Source organism: Chelonia mydas, chromosome 23 (assembly GCF_015237465.2).
Source record: "Chelonia mydas isolate rCheMyd1 chromosome 23, rCheMyd1.pri.v2, whole genome shotgun sequence".
NCBI classification, from domain to species: Eukaryota; Metazoa; Chordata; order Testudines; family Cheloniidae; genus Chelonia; species Chelonia mydas.
In genome coordinates this window covers 17,189,507-17,205,342 of record NC_051263.2, presented here as the reverse complement: position 1 = coordinate 17,205,342, position 15,836 = coordinate 17,189,507, and the positions used below count along the sequence as shown (strand labels likewise).

General features: G+C 67.0%; 1 protein-coding gene across 1 annotated transcript; it reads right to left on the bottom strand.

The window, feature by feature from the left end:
- Positions 1–660: 660 nt before the first annotated feature.
- On the bottom strand, positions 661–15,397 carry PPP6R1 (protein phosphatase 6 regulatory subunit 1). The gene is given in 24 exon segments (XM_037888400.2): positions 661–778; positions 1,044–1,149; positions 1,562–1,641; positions 1,942–1,997; positions 1,999–2,108; positions 2,575–2,690; positions 3,487–3,623; positions 3,922–3,979; positions 4,666–4,689; positions 5,352–5,449; positions 5,573–5,662; positions 6,020–6,105; positions 6,820–6,935; positions 7,240–7,304; positions 7,930–8,061; positions 9,092–9,244; positions 9,511–9,676; positions 9,758–9,871; positions 10,382–10,494; positions 10,795–10,860; positions 11,370–11,507; positions 12,061–12,247; positions 13,680–13,912; positions 15,267–15,397. Coding segments are annotated over 23 exon segments (2,556 nt in total). The 5' UTR covers positions 13,907–13,912; positions 15,267–15,397.
- Positions 15,398–15,836: the final 439 nt, after the last annotated feature.

The following is a 15,836-nucleotide window of genomic DNA, read 5'->3' as shown; positions in this document are numbered from 1 at the left end:
GAAGCCCAGTGGGGGGCCGGCATCAGAAGTGGGGGCCAGTGGGGGGCAGGGTTAGTGCTTTCCAGAGTCACTTCTCCGAACGATTCGCTTTTAATTCTGTCGCCCTGCTGCAGATTTCAGTGCAAAAATGGGGGGGGGGGACCGTGCCGGGGGGCTCACAGCAGCCTCCCTGGGGGAGGGGGGCTCAGCCATCTCGCCATGAGCATCCTGTGATGGGGGGACTGTGCCCCCCCGTCCTATGCTGCCCCCCCCCATGGGAAAGGGCTCTCCTTGGGCGGGCCGGGCTCCGGGAGGGGGGGCTCCCTCCAGCCCCCCCCAATCAGCAGCTTCCCCAGGCGCCCTCCATGAGCTTTATCTGAGGAGGAGAGAGAGATGGACGGGGGGGGTCATCACTCTGTCTCATTGCCCCCCAGTTCCCAAATCGGAGACCCCTCCCCCAACCGAAGGCCCACCTCCCCAGGCTGGGGGGGGCGGGTTGAGCTTAGGGCCAAGTTAACACCCCGCCATGCACAGGATTTGATGAGGTCACAGGCTGAGCCCTCCCCCCCCCCGATCCTGAGGGGGATCCCCCCAACTGAGGCCCTCCCTCCAAACAGCCCCCCACTGAGCTGACCCCCCAACCCGGCTGAGCGCTCCTTGGGGGGGGGGGGGGGTCAGGGCTCACCTGGCTGCTGGCTGCTGCTGCCTCTGGGGGGAGCCGTTCTCCGCCTTCGGGGCGTCTGCGGCCCCCGGGAGCCGCTGGTTGACATCAGAGGTAGATAGGGGGGCCCCTTCCGTGCTGGGGGGGGGGGGGGGGGGGGAAGACAGCTGGTTGAGGGGTGGGACCAGGGCTGGCTCCTCCCCCACCGCACAAACCCCATGCCCAAGTGACCTCCCTCCCAGGGCAGTTACCTGGGTGAGGGGCAGGGCCAAGGCTGGCTCCTCCCCCGCCCCACAAGCTCCACCCCCAGCCCAGGGTTCAGCCCTGTCTGAGGGAGCCCTTCCCCCCACCCCACGGGTGCTGGTACCCCGCGCTGGTCCCTCCCTCTTGCTCCCGGCCTTACTTTGGCCTGGCTGCGGCGGGGCCGGGCGGGCGAGCCGATTGGCCATTCCGCGCCGGGTCGCTGCTCTCGCAGGGCGATCCCGCTCGGGGGGGCTCCGGGGGGGCTGCTGGAGAGAGGGGGCGTTAGGGGCCCGCCAACGCGGCCGTTCTTCCCCGCCCATCGCCCCCACAGGTCAACCCCATGGGCCCAACCTCCGCCCTAATCCACAGGCCCAGCCACCCCCCCTCCCTCCCCCAGCTCAGACCCATGGGCCCAGCAACCCTCCCCACACTTAGCTCGGACCCACGGACGCAACCATCCGCTCCCCACAGCCCAGATCCCCTCCCCACACTCCAGGTCAAATCCATGGGCCCAGCAACCCTCCCCCTGCTTAGCTCAGCCCCTTGGGCCCAACCACCCCCGGCCCAGCCCCAGCCGAGACCTACGGGGCCAAGATCCATCCCCCCGCCCGCCCCAGAGGAAGACCCGGGGGTCAGTGCTGGGGGGAGGGGGGGGCAGGTTGCCACGGTGACACTCACCTCCCACCGAAGATACATTGCTACGTGCCGGTTCCTGAGGGTGGGGTCCCTGGGCAGAGCCTGACGGGGCCTCTGACAGGCTGCGGAAATACGCCCCCAACTGGGTCAGACCCACGGGCCCTTCGACCCCGACCTCCCCCCAAGGGCCCATCGACCCCGGCCTCCCGCCCCCTCCCCGGCCCAGACCCACAGGCCCTTCGACCCCGACCTCCCCACACGGGCCCATTGACCCCAGCCTCCTGCCCCCTCCCCGGCACAGAGCCACGGGCCCATCGACCCTGGCATCCCATCTTTCACAGCACCTAGTGCCAGCCCCCCCCCCCCCCCCCCCCCCGCAATGAAGATAAGCCCTGCAGGGGGTGGAGGGAGTTGAGTCCCACCTGGTTTGCGCTGAGGGGGTGTCTGTAAACTGGGCCCAGCTCCCTTCCGTGGGGGGGGCGGGAGGCGTCCAAGCCGGGTCTGTCCCACACGGCCACGCCGGTGTCCACCCCGGCGCTGTCGGGGGGCCGAGCGGGGGGCTCTGCAGGCAGCGGGTCAGGGCTGGCACCTGAGAAGGGAGAGAAGAGAGCGGGGTCAGGGCCGGGCAGCGGCCCGTTGCTCCGATTCCCTGGTGCCAGCGGGCGACACCCGGGCACCCACCAGGTGCCGCGGCTCAGGCTGGCCACCACCGGAGAGCTGGGAAGTGAGGCCTTGATTTGCATATTTAATGAATATGCACCATCGAGTTTACATACATTACCTAGACCCCACAGACACTTAGAGTCATAGAGTCATAGACTATCAGGGTTGGAAGGGACCTCAGGAGATCATCTCGTCCAACCCCCTGCTCAAAGCAGGACCAATCCCCAATTTTTTTTGCCCCAGATCCCTAAATGGCCCCCTCAAGGATTGAACTCACAACCCTGGGTTTAGCAGGCCAATGCTCAAACCACTGAGCTATCCCTGCCCCATCCTCTGGCTCCGGGGGTCCCCCCGTCCTGTTGGATTCACCCCGTTCTCCACTGGGGTCTTACCCTCAGCCTCGCCGCCGCCACCTCCACCCTCCACGCCCCCGCCAGCGTCTTCCTCCTCGCCCTCCTCCTCCTCCTCCGAGTCCCGGCTCCCCTCGCTGTCCGTGCTGCCGCAGCTCCTGGCGCAGGGAGAGAATGGGCCCGGATCAGCCCCCCCGGGCCCCTCTGCCACGGTATCCCGCCTCCTCCCTGCCCCCGGATCAGCCCCCCGGGGCCCCTCTGCCCCGGTATCCCGCCTCCTCCCTGCCCCCGGATCAGCCCCCCCGGGCCCCTCTGCCCCGGTATCCCGCCTCCTCCCTGCCCCCGGATCAGCCCCCCCGGGCCCCTCTGCCCCGGTATCCCGCCTCCTCCCTGCCCCCGGTATCCCGCCTCCTCCCTGCCCCCGGATCAGCCCCCCTGGGCCCCTCTGCCCCGGTATCCCGCCTCCTCCCTGCCCCCGGATCAGCCCCCCTGGGCCCCTCTGCCCCGGTATCCCACCTCCTCCCTGCCCCCGGATCAGCCCCCCTGGGCCCCTCTGCCCCGGTATCCCGCCTCCTCCCTGCCCCCGGATCAGCCCCATGGGCCCCTCTGCCCCGGTATTCCATCCCCCTGGATCAGATCCACAGGCTCATCTGCCCTGGTATCCCGTCCCCTCCCCACCTCCTGGATCACACCCACAGGCCCATCTATCCCCTATTCCACCCCCCAGACCAGAGCCACAGGCCCATCTACCCGGGTATGCCGTCCCCTCCCTGCCCCCGGACCAGATCCATGAGCTCATCCATGGTATTTATCCCAGAGCCTGGGAGAGAACTCAGGAGTCCTGGCTCCCAGCCCCCACTCCACTCCGAGCCAGGGAGAGAACCCAGGCATCCTGACTGCCCCCAAGAACAGGAGGACCTGTGACCGCCCCCTGGAGTCGCTCGGGGCCAGTACCTGGGCCCTGCGGGCTGCGGCCCCCCCCCGGAATAGCCCAGGTCCTTTTCCTGCCAGGCGTCCTCCCCGTCCGAGTCGTCGTCGTCGAACTGCTGGATCCGCTCCTTGTAGCAGACTTCGAACAGGTTGGAGTTGGGCTGGGGGGAGGGGGCAGAGAGTCAGGGCGCCGGCTGGGGGGGGGGGGGGGGGGGGGGGCAGACGAGTTGGGGGACAAGGGGGTGGCCATAGGGGGGTCGGGCAAGAGGCAGGCCAGGGAACATTCATGCGCTTGTCACCGGTGCTCAGCGAGATGATGCCAGCTGGGAACGGGGGGGTGGCAGTGCAGGAGTGAGGGAAGGGCATGGGGCACAGCAGGGATGTGGGGGGGGGCAGAGGGCACAGGGCAGGGGGGTGATGGGGGGCTGGGAAAGGTGGTGAGGGGGGCAGGGCACTCACACTGTCGTCATCGGCGCTCAGGGAGAAGCTCAGGCTGCCCGTCCTGTCGAAGGGGGCGCTGGAACAGAGAACGCAGCATGACAGGGGGCCGAGCCAGCATCAAACGGGGGGCGCTGCTGGCCACCCCCCACCACAAGCATTGGGAAGAGACCCGCAGCTGAGCCCCCCTGCTCTGACTACTAGATCCCCCCCTTCCCTCCCAGAGCTGGGAGAGAACCCAGGAGTCCTGGCTCCCAGCCCCCCCCTGCTCTAACCACTAGACCCCACTCCCCTCTCAAAACTGGGGACAGAACCCAGGAATCCTGGCACCCAGCCCCCTCCCTGCTTTCACTACTGGACCCCACTCCCTTTCCAGAGCTGGGAGAGAACCCAGGAGTCCTGCTTTGGGCAGGCCTCCCTGACTAGGATAACGCCCCCACCCCAGTGGCCGGTGCTGCCAGACCTCGATCCCCCCCAGGGGCCTCTGTGCTAGGAGAGGGGGTGTCACCTGGGGGGGGAGGGCGGGAGAGCAGTTGGGACCCCAAGGGCTGCTGGGACAGTTAACCCCGCGGAGCCTGGAGCTGTGCCCAGCTGAGTCCCGGATTGCGGGATTTCCTGAAAGGGGCGGGGCCAGGGGGGTTAAAGGTCGTTCTCCTCTCGCCCCCCCCCCCACTCCCCGCTCTCAGGGATGGGGATGGGTCCGGCTGCTGTCGTATGCCCCCGCCGGGGGGCCTGGGGGGAGGGGGGGGCACCAGGGGTCGTTACCTCTTGAGCTGGCGGAAGTGGGCACTGGACGCAGTGGAGAGAAAAAGAGAAGCAGAGACATGAAGCCAAGAGGGGCTTGGGGCGGGGGACTCGTGGGGGGCTGGTGTGCCCCACTCCGAGGGGCTCTGCTCAACAGGCAGGGGGTGGTACTGCCAGCACCCCAGCCCCACGGCCATGTGGGGGGAAGGCTGATGCGATGCTGCCCCACTGCTCTAGATGGGGTCCCCGGGGAGGCAGGAAGCCAAGGAGGGGGGTTATGGGGTGTCAGCCCCCCTCCACATGGGGGTCCCCAGGGAGGCAGGGGTTAGCGAGGGGGCTGATGGGGTACTGTGTGCGAAGATGGGTTAGACACACACATTCAGCGTCCCCCCGGAAAGCACCGGGGTTCGTTTGTGCAGAACCCCAAGTTAGTGTGAATGAGCCAGGGTGGGGTCACCCCAAAAGGCGCAGCTGAGCCGGTCCCAGGCACCGACAGGAGTCATGGCACAGCTGGGGAGAGGACCCAGGAGTCCTGGCTCCCGGCCCACAGCAGAGAAGGTGGATCTGGTGCCATGTAGTGGCCCTGTTCCCCAATGCACCCCCACAGCGGGTCTGTCTGCCCAGGTGTCCTGGGGGGCTGGCCCCAGAGTGTGGGGCAGCGGGGGCTGATGGGTGGGAGTGGGGGGTGTTCCCAGGCAGACACACACTTGACACTCTCCTCCTGCTCCCCGAATTCCTCGTCGTTGAAGCCGAAGTGGTCGATGAAGGCTGAGGTCACCTGCTGCATCTGGTAATCCACGAAGGCCTGGAGAGGAGGGACAGACACAGACAGGCGCTGGGAGGGCATCGGGCACAGGGGGGCTGGGTAGCCGGGGACCCCTGGCCCGGCGCTGGGATGTGGCTGGCTCTGGGAGGGGGGCAGACCCACCTGCTGCAGCACGGCCTCCTGGGGGAAGTTGAACTCCTTCAGGTCGCTCTCCTCGTCGTCGCTGGACGAGTGCAGATTGTGCATGTTCACCTGCAGGGGGCGACGGGGCGCGTTAGGGTCATGGTACGGGGGGCGGGGCCGAGTCCCGTCCCTCCCCCCGACACCTCCCAGCTGAGTGGGGGGCAGCACCGGCTGGGTGGGTCCCTCAGAACATGGGACAGAGCCCCGGGACATTGCTCGGGCGTTAGCCGGCGGAACTCCCTGCTACAAGACGGGGCTGGGGCTTGAGTAAAGACGGGCTCGTGGCTTCCACGGTGCTTGGCACAGGGCAGGAAGCCAGTGGGTACGTGGGGCTGGTATCGGCGCTGACAGCTGGACAGACGTGGGGGTAGCCCTGGGCGGGATCAGCCTGTGGGGCTGGGGCTGGGGGGTGGGCGGGAAACTCACCAGATCCACCACGTTTTTCTTGTTGGTCTCTGCCAGGGGCCCCGAGACGAATTTCTCCCACCGCTCCTGCTCCTCCTCCGGCAGCTCTGCCAGGGCAGGGGCAGTGGAGTGAGATGGTGCCCCCCCATGGGCGGCAGCCCCCTGCCACAGCTCCACACCACTGCCCCGGGGGCAAGGAAGAGCCACAGAGCTGGGTGCCCCAGCCACCCCCTATGGGCCCGGGGGGGGGGCAGGAACACCCACAGCGCAGGGCACCCCGGCCCCGATCCACCCCCTGTGCGTCCCGGGGGGGCAGGAACACCCACAGCGCAGGGCACCCCGGCCCCGATCCACCCCTTATGGGTCCTGGGGGGGCAGGAACACCCCAGGCACAGGGCGCCCCAGCCCCGATCCACCCCCTATGGGCCCTGCGGGGGCAGGAACACCCACAGCGCAGGGCACCCCGGCCCCGATCCACCCCTTATGGGTCCTGGGGGGGCAGGAACACCCCAGGCACAGGGCGCCCCAGCCCCGATCCACCCCCTATGGGCCCTGCGGGGGCAGGAACACCCACAGCGCAGGGCACCCCGGCCCCGATCCACCCCCTGTGGGCCCTGGGGGGGCAGGAACACCCACAGCACAGGGCACCCCGGCCCCGATCCACCCCTTATGGGTCCTGGGGGGGTAGGAACACCCCAGGCACAGGGCGCCCCGCCAACCGCCTACTAAGGGTCACCACAGGCCCACAGCCGGGCAGGGAGCTGGGAGCCAAGGGGCTGGTTCTGTGCCCCCCGCTGGCCCAGCGCCCCCCCCGCACCCACCTTTCAGCAGCTGCCCCACGAGGGCGACGTGAGGACCCTTCTCGGAGCTCTGGACGAGGGCGTTGGCGATGCGCGTCAGGTGGCCCATGTACCCCCTCCGCCGGCCGCCGGCTGCCCTGCAACGGGACCCGAGGGCCGGGCGTCACCGCAGCGCCCACCCCGCCGGCAGGGCTGACCCCAGGGCGGCGCTGGGCTGCGGGGAGCGGGGCGGGGGGCTCAGCCGGGGGCAGCCCTCCCCTGTAGTCAGCACCGGACACTAGGGGGCGCTCTCACAGCATCCACCCCAGCACAGGGCTCAGAAGAGCTGGGCTCCACCCCTCCCCCGCCCAGCTCTGGGAGGGCTGTCGGGTCTGGTGGTTGGGGGGGGCTGGGCTCCCTCATAGCGGGGTGTCTCGCTCTTTACCCCCCCCCACCACTTACTGGGTCTGCTCGTTCTCCTCCCAGGCCGACAGGATTCGTCGCACCAAGTGGCATTTCTGCAGCAGCTGCAGGGGCGGGAGAGAAGGGGGCAGCGGGTCACGGCCGGGCGGGGCAGAGGCGGGACCCACCACTGACTACGGGGGAGCAGGAGGCAGCGCTGGGTAGTGGTCTGCAGGGGAGCCAGGACTCCTGGGTTCTCTACGGGGCTCTGGGAGGGAAATCGAGTCCAGTGGGTTAGACGGGGAGGGGGCTGGGAGCCAGGACTCCTGGGTTCTCTACGGGGCTCTGGGAGGGGAGTGGGGTCCAGTGGGTTAGACGGGGAGGGGGCTGGGAGCCAGGACTCCTGGGTTCTCTACGGGGCTCTGGGAGGGGAGTGGGGTCCAGTGGGTTAGACGGGGAGGGGGCTAGGAGCCAGGACTCCTGGGTTCGATCCCAGGCTCTGGGAGGGGAGTGGGGTCCAGTGGGTTAGACGGGGAGGGGGCTAGGAGCCAGGACTCCTGGGTTCGATCCCCGGCTCTGGGAGGGGAGTGGGGTCCAGTAAGTTAGATGGGGAGGGGACTGGGAGCCAGGACTCCTGGGTTCTCTCCCTGGGGCCAGTCATAACCCCAGAGGAAGGAGGAGACTGCAGATCCTGCCCACACTGGGCTGCCCGCCCCCTGCCCAGGAGCTTCAAGGGCCCCCCCCACTCACATGCTTGACGACGGGGCTGTCTGGCGGGGGCTGCGAGTCCTCGGGGGGGGCGCCGGCCCGCAGCAGGGTGCTCAGACACGCCTCCAGCTGGGCATGCAGGAAATTGTTGTAGGTGTATTTGAAATACAGGTCCTGGGCAAGAGAGAGACGGAGCTCAGGACTGCGCTTGCAGGGGACACCGGGCACCAGCCTGGCTGTGGTGCCCAGCCGCCGGGGGCTGGGTACACGGGGACCCCTCGCCCGTTGCTGGGATGCGGCCCCTCTGGGCTGGGGCACGGGGGCCAGGTATACGGGGACCCCTCACCCCATGCTGGGACCTCTGGGGTGGGGTGGGAGGGCTCGGTATATGGGAATCCTGCCCGGCACTGAGATGGGCCCCTCTGGGGTGGGGGCTGGTGGTACAGCTGGCCGCTTTGGGACAGGAAGTGAAGCAATCTCCTTCCCAGATCCGGGACTGGTGCTGGACTCCAGGGGTTTCCGTCCTGGCCTCGTCTTCTAACCAACGGGCAGAAATCAAAGCAAACCCGCCCCCTCAGAAACCTCCTGCCCTCGCTCAGCACGACCCATTCCTGTCGCCAGACAAGCCGAGCACTGACCAGGCTAAATGGGCCCCTGCCTCTGACCCGGGGCGGGAGGGAGGGGGCAGAACACCTGGGCAGCTGGGCCACTGGCTCTAACCCGGGGGCGGGAGGGAGGGGGCAGGACACCAGGGCAGCTGGGCCCCTGGCTCTGACCCGGGGGCGGGAGGGAGGGGGCAGGACACCCGGGCAGCTGGGCCCCTGGCTCTGACCCGGGGGCGGGAGGGAGGGGGCAGGACACCCGGGCAGCTGGGCCCCTGGCTCTGACCTGGGGCGGTAGGGAGCGGGCCACCCCCCCCGCAGCTGGGCCCCTGGCTCTGACCTGGGGCGGTAGGGAGCGGGCCACCCCCCCCGCAGCTGGGCCCCTGGCTCTGACCTGGGGCGGTAGGGAGGGGGCAGGATACCTGGGCAGCTGGGCCCCTGGCTCTGACCCAGGGGCGGGAGGGAGGGGGCCGCCCCCCCCCGCAGATGGTCCCTGGCTCTGACTTCACACAAAAGCTGACCCCAGGATTGGTCCTTGATGTTGGCCCTGCCCCCTCATCACCGTCCCATTGGCTGAGCCCTGCCCTGCCCCCAGCACTCACCAGCATGGTGTCCAGGGCACCCAAAGCCAGCAGCTCCTCCTGCAGCCCGGCGTCCCCCGCCCCCAGCGCGCTGCCCAGAAGCTTCACCACCTGCAGCCGCGTGTTCCCCAGCGGCGGGTCCAGCAGCCCCCACGACATCTGCAGGGCCGGCCGCTGTGGGGAGCGGGGGTTAGCACAGGCGAGAGAACCCAGGCGTCCGGGCAGCCCCCCCAGACCTAACGCCCCTCCCAGCGCCAGGGATGGAACCCAGGAGTCCTGGCTCCCGGCCCACCCTGCTCTAACCACTAGCCCCCACTCCCCTCTCAGCGCAAGGGACGGAATCCAGAAGTCCTGGCTCCCGGCCCACCCTGCTCTAACCACTAGCCCCCACTCCCCTCCCAGGGCCAGGGATGGAACCCAGGAGTCCGGGGGCCCATTACCTTCGGGGGTTCGATCAGCAGCTGGTGGAAGTCCCGGAGGTAACCTCTGAGGGCCAGCAGGGTGCTGGGGCTGGCCTGGCAGGCGCTGCCTTCCGAGCCCAGAGGCCCCAGCTCCAGCTGCCCTTCCAGAGGGCAGTAAAAGCTGCCCATCCCCCCGGCCTCGGACCTGCAGGGGGCAGAGGGAGGGATGAGCAGGGGCGGGGTGGCCAGCTGGCCCCGCCCCCTCCCGCCAGCTCCACCCCCTCACCTGGCTCGCCGTGGCTCCAGCAGCGTCAGCAGCACCTGGATCCCGCTGACGATGACGGACTCGTCCCGCTCGTCCGCCAGCATGTTCCCCAGCAGCTGCTCCACCGTCTCCTGCCTTCGGGGGGGGCCCAAACACCCCACCCCCACCCCAGTCAGAGGGGCCGGCCGAGGGGGGCCCCAAACACCCCATCCCCCGGGGACCCAGCCCTGCCCCCAGAGGGGCCGTGTCTCAGCACCGGGTGAGGGTCCTTGGCTCGTGGTCCGGGAGCTTCGGGATTCTGCTTCGCCATCGTTAACTTGGGTTGATACTGGGAGGGCCAGGACGCCACCCTCCAACCAAGGGGGCCCTGGGCTGCCCCCTTCCCCAGCCCTGCCGGTGCCCCTCCCTCCCGACCCGCAGCCCCCTGCTAGCCCAGCCCTGGGCTGCCCCCTTCCCCAGCCCTGCCGGTGCCCCTCCCTCCCGACCCGCAGCCCCCTACTAGCCCAGCCCTGGGCTCCCCCCTCCCCCAGCCCTGCCAGTGCCCCTCCCTCCCGACCCGCAGCCCCCTGCTAGCCCATCCCTGGGCTGCCCCCTTCCCCAGTCCTGCCGGTGCCCCTCCCTCCCGACCCACAGCCCCGCACTCACTTCTCCAGCGTGGCCAGCAGCTGGTCGGGTTCGGGGCTGTCCTGGATCTGCATCATCTGCTCCCGGCTCAGGCGGATGATGTCACACAGGGACTGGGAGGCGTTGGAATGTTGCTGGGGTGGGGGGGAAGAGACCCAGTTACCGGGGCGATGGGAAAGGCGGGGCCAAGTACTGGGAGGCGGGGCCAGTCCCTCTGCCCACGCCCCACCGGAGCTGCCGGCTTAGAGGTACGGACCCCCATCGCCAGTAGGGGCTGGAGGCAGTGGGAGCCAGGACTCCTGGGTTCTCTCCCCAGGTCTGGGAGGGGAGTGAGGTCTAGTGGTTGGAGCGGGGGGGGCTAGGAGCTCCTCGCCTGTAGCTGTCCCCCCCCATGCCCCTCCCCCACCAGGTGGGGGCCACGCAGAGCTGCTCACATTGTCATCTTTCGAAGGGTGAATCATCTCGATCAACCTCTGCACGATCTTCTCCTCGTTCAGCCACTGTGAAGGGAACAGCACATCTTGGTGCCCCTCACTGCTGACCCGCAGCCCCCTCCCAGCCCAGCCCCGGGCTCCCCCCCAGCTCTGCCAGTGCCCCCCCCCACGGGGGTTTCCCTCTGGCTCAGCCTGGCTGGAAGCTGTGACTTTCTCCCTGCCGGGGGGGCAGCAGGCAGGGCTGGCCACTGGGGGACGGGACGGCTCCAGGCAGCTTCGACCAATGGAGTGCCCTGCTGAACCTGAGGTAGCCCTGGAGTTGCCAATGACATGCGGGCAAAGGGGCAGGGGCGAGCGTGGGGCTGGGCACAGGGTAGCAAATGAGATGGAGTGGGGGGGCCCGGCAGGCAAGAAGGGGCGGGGCCGTGGGTGCCCAGGGGCGGGGCCAGCAAGCAAGGGGCGGGGCCGTGGGTGACCAGGGGCGGGGCCAGCAAGCAAGGGGCGGGGCCATGGGTGACCAGGGGCGGGGCCAGCAAGCAAGAAGGGGCGGGGCCAGCAGGAAACCCCTCCCTCACGTTGAAGACGTCCTGGCGGAGCGCTGGCTGCTCCACGCAGGTCAGCAGGCGCAGCAGCAGGTCCATGATGGCCGAGGTGCCGATGTGCCGCAGCAGCAGGCTGACGAAATCGTCCTTCTTGCGCAGGAAGGCCACAATCTGCAAGGGACCGGTCCAGCCCCATTAGCCTGGGGAACTCCCCACCACTGGGGCCAGGCATCCAGCTTTGGGGCCTGAGCTGCCTCCTGCTCGGGGTGATGAGGAGGGAACAGGCTCCCAAGCTCCGCAGCCGGGACGCCAGGCTAGATGGGCAGACGTGCCGCAGCGATGCCCTGGCCTGGAGGACATCTGGGGGGGTCCAGATGAGCCCGTCCCCCACCTGCAAGCAGCAGCGAGTGTCTCACTCATGAGGGGCAGCAACAGCCAATAGCCCTGGGCCCAACTAGCCTGGTCTCCTGCCTGTGCCAGCTGCTTTGGGAGGTAGGGTGCTAGGGAGAGGGGCCACCCCCTCCACAGCTCAAAGGGGGCCAGCTACTGCCAGGCTATTGGTGGTATTATGGTAACACCCCCGCCCCCACCCGCTGGCTGGGATTGGGGGCCCATCGTGCCAGGTGCTGCACATAAGTGGAGCGAGAGCCAGTCCGGACCCCAAGAGCTGGCAGGTGGAAGGGAAACTGAGGCGGGGGAGGCTGGGCCTGGCCGCCCGGCGCACCTGGTCTGTCTTGCGGTTGATAAGGATTCCCATGACCTTGCTGAAGAAGCTGGCCAGCAGCGGGTTGAGGACCCCGTGGCCCTGCAGGAAGCCGTAGAGACGCCGCAGCAGGCCCTCGTCCTCGCCCAGCGCGTCCGTGATGGGGCTCACGTCCGATGTCAGGATCTCGCACGACACACTGGGGTACCTGCGGCGGGGCACATGAGCACCAGCCAGCTGTGGGGGAGCTGGTGCCCCATACTCCCAACCCACAGCCCCTGCTAGCCCAGCCCTGGGCTCCCTGCAGCCCTGCGGTGCCCCTGACTCCCGACCTGCAGCCCCTGCTAGCCCAGCCCTTCCCCCCCAGCCCTGCTGGTGTAGTAGTAGGATTTTATGTTTGCATTTTTATATAATTTAGAATGAAGAATAGTGAGGTAATAATGTAGCATGTATTAAACGTATTGGTGTGTCATATGATCATATCCTGCTAACCACCCTTTCTGAATAGCAGAAAGGAACAGGCCTAATGGGCCATTTGGTAAAGATGCATCAGCCGAAGTCAGTGTCTGGGCTGATTTCAAGGCAGTAACAGACCTTTAAGGGTGACGACTTTTGTCGCATTTTAAAATTAGTAAAAAAAAAGCTGTGATTGTTTTCTTTTGCACTGCAATTTAACGTTCCTGTTCAAAATGTTCTGTGTAAATTAATTCCGTTTTCTGCGTAAATAAAAAACGTGTACGTTAAAAAAGAAGAGCAAAAGCCATCGCTAAACCAAATGGTCTAGGAAGGAACCGAAAACAGACGCAAGGACACCAAGAGGCTGCAACATGCCCCTATTAAAATATCAAAAAAGGGCAAATTAACAACTCTAAAAATAAAACAGGCACCTATGAATGGAGACAAAATAGCTGTGATCAAAACCAGTATAAAATAACTCCCTAAAAAACTTAATAAAAAATAAAATAAAAAAAAAGTTTAAGAAAACAAGCTCTCATCAACCAATTGATTACAGCGTAACAGTGCAAAACTCATTGGTCCCCAAAAAAATAAAAATCACTATATAAACAAGGGGCCTTGCCATGAAACTTTGGGTTTGTCCTGCCAAGACTTCCCCGGAGCATCGTGTCCTGAACGACAGAACCCGGCTCCTCCCTACCCGTGATCAACCTAGCCACTAGATTGATCCAGACTCTGGACTGGTAACTATAACGTCGACTGGCGGGACAGTGTGTGTGCGCGCGGGGTGATTGAATGCATGTGCTAATTGTTAGATCTTCAATAAACGCGGTGTATTGCCTTTTCCCCTGAAAAAGATCCCGTGTGCTTCTTATAAGCATAACACCGGTGGCCCTCACTCCCGACCCGCAGCCCCCTACTAGCCCAGGCCTGGGCTCCCCCAACCAATGGGGGGAGGGATAGCTCAGTGGTTTGAGCACCGGCCTGTTAAACCCTGGGTTGTGAGTTCAATCCTTGAGGGGGCCATTTAGGGATCTGGGGCAAAAATTGGAGATTGGTCCTGCTTTGAGCAGGGGGTTGGACTAGATACCTCCTGAGGTCCCTTCCAACCCTGATATTCTATGATTCTATGATTCAACCCCGGCTCTGCCGGCGCCCCTCACTCCCGATCCGCAGCCCCTCACTTGTAGCGCAGCCGCTCGTCCAGCTCGGCGGGGGGCTCCTCGGTCACGCAGGTCACCAGCGCCTCCATGTGCTGCGGCTGCACCAGGAAGTCCAGCAGCCGGCGGTTCACCACCTTGCACTCCTGCAGCACATCGTCCTCGTCCAACAGCTCCCGCAGCGTCAGGTCGGCGCGCTCCAGCAGCGTCTCGATGTGCGAGCTGGAGTGCAGGTCGAACTTCCAGAACATGGCGCCCTGCGGGGCGGGGATAGAAAAGGGGGGGTCAGCGGCCACAGATCCCAGCATGGGCGGTGGGTGAACCTCGGGGAGGCTAGCCCCCAGCCCGGACCACCCCTTCTGCCCGAGGCCCCTCCCCTCTGAGCCCAGAGTTCGCCCCCCCAGAATTCAGCGCCATGTGGGTCAGTCACAGACCCCGCCCTAGAGATCTGGACAGGTGAGGTTGGGGCAACAGGAGAGATCAGGAACCACCCCACCCACCCACACACACATCAACAAGGGCCCCACCGGGCCAGATGCTTCATAGATACACCCCACCTGGAACTCGATCGGGGCTAGATCAGAGCCAGTGCCCCCTAGAGAGGGAAGGCCCCATGTCCCATTCCCCAGCCCCCTGAGCCAGCCAGTGCCCGTCCTGGGGCCGGATGGAAGCCAGGCCCCACCAGAACCCAGATCTCTCCTGTTTCCTAGAGAGATGCTCTAGCTGGTCAATATCCCTTCCCTGGTCAGCCCTGGGCCAGCAGGGGAGACCGGCTCTGCCCCACATTGGCTGGGGGTAGGGAGCGGCTCATAAACAGGACTGGGGGAGCAACTCTCAGAGCGTGGCACGTGGGGGGGAGCAACAGATGAGGGCCCGTCCATCACATGCCCTGCGGGCCCCCCGCTCACCTTGCTGTTCGTGTTGGAACATCTATAGGCCCAGACTGAGATCGGGGCCCTGTCGCACCGGGAGCTGCTCAGACCCCCCCGACTGAGATTGGGGCCCCGTCATGCCGGGAGCTGCACAGACCCCCCCGACTGAGATTGGGGCCCCATCGCGCCGGGCGCTGCACAGGCCCCCCCCCCGAGATTGGGGCCCCGTCACGCCGGGCACTGCACAGACCCCCCCCCGACTGAGATTGGGGCCCCATCGCGCCGGGCGCTGCACAGACCCCCCCCCCGACTGAGATCGGGGCCCCGTCACGCCAGGCGCTGCACAGACCACTCCCCCCCCCCAAACCGAGATCGGGGCCCCGTCGCGCCGGGCGCTGCACAGACCCCCCCCACCCCGACTGAGATTGGGGCCCCGTCGTGCCGGGCGCTGCACACACCCCACTCCCCCCCCGACTGAGATTGGGGCCCCGTCGAGCCGGGCGCTGCACAGAGAAGGCTCAGCCCTGGGCCCGAATCTATACAGATGAAGGCAGGGTCCCCCCCGTTTCCCACACGGAGCGTGGACTCAGCAGCAGCCCCGGAGCCGGCGCTCGCACCCAGCTCTCCCACGCTACTCGGCCAGCCTCCCTCCCGGGTGAGGCTTCCAGCCATCGCCGCAAGGCTAACGAACAGGCTCCGGCCCCCCTCCCGCCCACACAGCCCCCGTTCGCAGCCCTACCCCTGCGGCAGCCAGCTTCCTTCCAGAGCCCGGCCAGGCCCCACGCCCTGATGGGCAGGGGAAGCACCAAGCCGGCAGATACGGCTGCGGAGGCCTGGGTCCTTCCCGGGGCGGCCGGCTTTGGGCGCCACAAGAGGAACGGAAGCGGCAGGAAATGGGTTTGCAGAGAGGGTTGAGAAGCAGCGCTGGGAGAGCAGAACAGAGCGCGCGAGGGGCGGGGGCCACAGCCCAGAACCCCAACCTGCCGCCTCCAGCCCCCCGCTGGCGTGGGGGCGATGCCCCGCACTGCCCCTTAGCCTCAGAGCCCTGCCTGTGCACACTGGAACCTGCCTGCGGTGGTCTCCGGGCAGCACCTGGTGCAACAGGGCCCTGATCTCAGCGGGGCAGGGACCCTCTCTCGCTGGGTCTGGGCAGCGCCCGGCACGACGGGGCCTGATCTCAGCGGGGAAGGGACCCTCTCTCGCTGGGTCTGGGCAGCGCCCGGCACGACGGGGCCCTGATCTCAGCGGTGCAGGGACCCTCTCTCGCTGGGTGTGGGCAGCGCCCGGCACGACGGGGCCCTGATCTCAG